The 4698-nt window shown below is 33.6% G+C and overlaps 1 protein-coding gene across 1 annotated transcript in view; it reads left to right on the forward strand.

Moving 5' to 3' along the window:
* The window catches only part of cd36 (CD36 molecule (CD36 blood group)), a 10844-nt gene extending 7858 nt beyond the window's left edge, over window positions 1-2986 (forward strand). The window contains exons 8-12 of the mRNA XM_016475760.1: window positions 804-988; window positions 1094-1212; window positions 1308-1381; window positions 1492-1546; window positions 2544-2986. Of these exons, the coding sequence (XP_016331246.1) occupies window positions 804-988; window positions 1094-1212; window positions 1308-1381; window positions 1492-1546; window positions 2544-2732 (622 nt within the window). The 3' untranslated portion in view covers window positions 2733-2986. The remainder of the gene's footprint in view (window positions 1-803; window positions 989-1093; window positions 1213-1307; window positions 1382-1491; window positions 1547-2543) is intronic.
* The last annotated feature ends 1712 nt before the right edge of the window (window positions 2987-4698 follow it).

Genomic DNA, 4698 nt, shown 5'->3' on the forward strand with positions numbered 1-4698 from the left:
TGCTGGGTTTGTCCCTATTTTACCCAGCACTGGGTTGTATTTAACCCAGCATTTTTTAGAGTGTGGACTTTTATCTCTCCGCATCTGATTAGATTTGATCTGGAATCCTGATATATGTAAGGAATAATTGAAAACGGGCCGTTGAATTATTAGAAAATAATGCACACCCGAGGTGGTGATGCGGCCACGACGCGAAGCACGCTTAAAAATAAATGAATGTTATTGAATTATATGCAAATTATCAAATGAAATTTATCATTTTAAAATCTAAAGGATACTTTTCAAACAATAGAAATATTTCACAAAAATATACCATTTTATTATATGAGTTTAATACAATTAATATACATTACTGTTCTGAGGTCAGTAAGGTTTTTTTTTTTTTATGAATTTTTTTTTGAGCAAGGACAATAGATCTTTGTAACAGATGTTACATAGACAAATGTTACATAAATGGTCTATTTCAAACTGATTTCAGCTATATGAAAATAGAAAACAGTTATTTTGAATTGTAATAATATTTTACAATATTCTTTTTTTTTTTTTTTTTTGTATTTTGGGTTAAATGCTGCCTTGGTGAGCATAAGAGATTTAAATAAATAAATAAATCTTACAGACCCCAAACCTTTGAACTGTAGTGTATTCTATCAATTATAAAACAATTGATATACTGTTCAGTATGAAGAATATTTGGACACTTTCTGGTGGTCAAAAAAAAAAAAAAGTAAAGGTTAATGTGATGAAACACTCCTTGCCCCTTTGCAACACATACATTTGTGACAAATATTGTGCTTGTCCTCTAGGTCAATATCTGCTAAGTTTGATAGAACTGTTGACCTGAAGGGAATCTCTGTGTATCGGTACTTGTTGCCCCCTGAAGCTCTGGCCTCTCCAGTGGAGAACCCAGATAACCAGTGCTACTGTACAGACCCTGTGCTCACCAAAAACTGCACTACGGCAGGACTTCTTGACCTCACTGCCTGTAGAGGTCAGTGCTAAGGGCCTCTTATAAAGTCAACTTTTAAGACTAAAGTTTACTGAATGCATTATTCTTTCACGTTTGAGTTTTTTTATATTCAGTATTTTTCAACAGGAGCCCCAGTATTCCTCTCTCTACCCCACTTTCTCTATGGCAGCAATGATCTCCACCAAGGTGTGATCGGACTGAACCCGAACTTCGATGAGCACTCCATATTTCTGGATGTAGAACCGGTGAGGAACCCATTTCAGTTTGCATACGTTTTCTTTTATTAAAAGGATGAAGCTTTAAGATAAGATAATGGCTATGCATCTTGTGTCATTTGTAGATTACAGGTTTCACTCTGAGATTTGCAAAAAGGCTTCAGCTCAACATGTTGTACGGCCCATCGGATAGTATTTTGTATGTAAACAGACATCACACATTGTCATGGATGCATGTGCAGTTGTGCACTTCGCGCAATTCATAAATGCACATCCTAACATGATGTCTTGTGTCTGTCTTTCTCACAGAATTTTGAACAAAATCAAGGACTACACAATTTTCCCTATTTTGTGGGTGAACGAGGTGAGTGCTAATGAAGCATCTATTTCATTAAAGCATATAGGTCCAGTAAAGGATCTATAATAACCTTAGTATTCTCATTTATAAAAGAGGAAATATGTCAGCTTGATGCCTTGAATATTCTTTTAAAATAATTAAATAATTGGCCATTGATAAAAATTATTTTATTGTTATTATTAAATACAGTAGTATTTATACTTAACTACTATATATAAAATAAATATGCATGTGTGTGTGTGTGTGTGCATACATAAATTATTGTTGAATTAAAATGTTTATGCTAATATAAAACATTTAGGTTGAATTAAAGATTATAAGTCCAATCAAAGCGTTCCTCCAATTAAAGAATTTAGGCTCATATAAAACACTTAGGTTGAAATAAAGCATTTAGGTCCAACTAAAATATGTGGGTCCACTTAATGCATATAGGTCCAAACAAAGCATTTAGGTCCAACTATAGCATTTATGCTTGTCTAAAACATTTAGGTTTAATTAAAGCATTTATGTCAAATAAAGCATCCTGGTCCAAATAAAGTATTTGCTAAAGGTCCAGCTAAAGCAAATTCGTAAAAAATAAACCATTTAACTAAAGCTTATATGTCCAACTATAGATTTTACGTCCAACCAGTGACCTAAGTTAATTAAGTCAGTAAAATCATATTTAAATCCTTTTTTTTAATACAGCGTATATTATATAATATATGTGTGTTATGTATAGTGTATGATTATATTCTGTGGGTTGTGATGGGTCCAGCATTTATATACAATAAGTCCACTCTAAATCTGTTATCTCCACTTTAAATGGGTACTTTAGACCAATTGGGACCAATAAAGTATTTTCTGTAATCTTGTATCTGATATATCAGAAGAATTATTTCAGTCCATAAACAGCTAATCTCACACATGTCTGACCTCTGGACCATTTGATTGTTTCATCAGAGCAGGATTAGGTGCCACCTCACTGCTGACTGTAAGATTTTTGTCTCTTATTTGTGTTAAGACGGCAGTTCTGGACGATGAGACGGCCGACATGTTCAAGAAAGAGCTGATTGCTCGGATGGAGTTGTTGGAGGGGTTTCAGATCGGACTCATAGTGGTTGGCTTAATCTTATTTGCCAGCTGTTTGATCGGATTGATTGTGGTGTGCACGAAACCGAACAATAACAAATTTTCTTTGGTGGTTAAATAAAGGGAGGGATGCTTGGTGCTTTGTGTGTTTGATTTTTGATTTCGCATTTTGTCGGAATTGTATATTGTAATTGTTATTTGCGCTCAGAGTGCCGCGATTCTATTTATATAATTTATAAACTCTGCATTTTTGTGGAGCAAAATGATTTCTTTCTGTAACTTGCTTGATATTGTATCAAGTCATACTTTAAAAGTTATCAGAGCGAATATTCTGCCATTTTGTGGTCATACTGTGGTTGATTTAAATATCAAATAGTTTTGTATGTCAGAACAATTTCAGTAAAACGAAGAACTGTGAAACTTGGCCTCATTGTTATTTTTGATTTTCTGGTTGTTGTCTTTTTTTTTTCTTTTTTTTCTATACATTTTGCGTAGTTGTTGCCTTCCACATATCTCAAATCACATATCAACTTTTGGCTTCTCATGCGTAAGAACAAGCACCAGACTGAAAAACAAACAAAAGAAATTCTGGAACAGATTTCCTTGTTATACCTTGTAAATCCATATGACTTATTTTCCATTCTCCAATGGCTGCTAAATCAGAATGGGAGGTTTTGTAGAATAAGAGGCTTGGGTTGAGTGGGAAACAGGGGTTTGTTTAATATGAAAGTAGGCCTGGGAGCGACCCCGTCTTCTGGTTTATGAATTATAAAACGCAACTGGTCATCTCCGACTGCTGCTTTTTTGCTTTGGTTTGACCCATGGGTTTTAAACAGCTAAAGGCCCGAGTAAACAACATGTAGGTTTATAATCTACTTTGGAATAAAGCCTTGGTGACAAATGTTCATTCTGCTAACATGAAAATATACACAATTGTTCATAAATAATGACATTCCAACAACTCCAACCAGTCATAAGGGTCAATTTTTCAAAATTGAGATTTATACATCATCCGAAAGCTGAATAAATAAGCTTTCCATTGATGTATGGTTTGTACATACATCACTATTTTTGCAATATTACAACTATTTGAAAATCTGGAATCTGAGGGTTGGCCTTTAAAGTTGTCCAAATTAAGTCCTTAGCAATGCATATTACTAATCAAAAATTAAGTTTTGATATATTTACGGTAGGAAATTGACAAAATATCTTCATGGAACATGATCTTTACTTAATATCCTAATGATTTTTGGCATAAAAGAAAAATCTATAATTTTGACCCATACAATGTATTTTTGGCTATTGCTACAAATATACCCCAGCGACTTAAGACTGGTTTTGTGGTCCAGGGTCACATATAAGCTCATATTATGATGCATTATAAAAAGGGTTTATTGGTCATCATTATTGTATAGTTAAAGCAGGCCATAAATACAACGTACAAAAACAGCATATAGGCCTTTATTAATAATTTCATTAGTCTGATGCTTCATGTCGTGGCCGCATCACCACCTCGGATCATTATTTTCTAATAATTCTATGGGCCATCGTCAATTATTCCTTACTAAAATGAAACCATTGTAATCCTGATAGTACTCCCATTTTTTACAAAATATAACTGTAATCTGATAACTTTTGTTTTCTGACGTAACTAACGAATTACAGTTACCAGTTTTTGTATCCTGATTACGTAATGCCGTTACATGTATTCCATTACTCCCCAACCCTGTATGTGTATATATATATATATATATATATAGTCATGGCAGTGACAGTCTTGGCATATATATATATATATATAGTCATGGCAGTGACAGTCTTGGCATATATATATATATATATATATATATAGTAATGGCACTGCCAAGTTTAGAGTGATCAGATGCATTTTAAATAATTGCTAAAAGCTTCATTGGCCAAGAAATTCACTGTTTTTTTTATCCTGACACAAAATGACCAGCTAAGATCAACTGACTAATCATATCAGCAGCACATGTAAAAGTGTGAATGAGTATTAGTCAGGTTAATCACTATCATACTAATTAGATTGTAAGAGCAGACTGATTGCTATAAAAGGAGGGAAGAAG

The sequence above is a fragment of the Sinocyclocheilus anshuiensis genome, unplaced genomic scaffold (assembly GCF_001515605.1).
Source record: "Sinocyclocheilus anshuiensis isolate Anshui unplaced genomic scaffold, SAMN03320099.WGS_v1.1 scaffold200, whole genome shotgun sequence".
Classification (NCBI taxonomy): Eukaryota; Metazoa; Chordata; class Actinopteri; order Cypriniformes; family Cyprinidae; genus Sinocyclocheilus; species Sinocyclocheilus anshuiensis.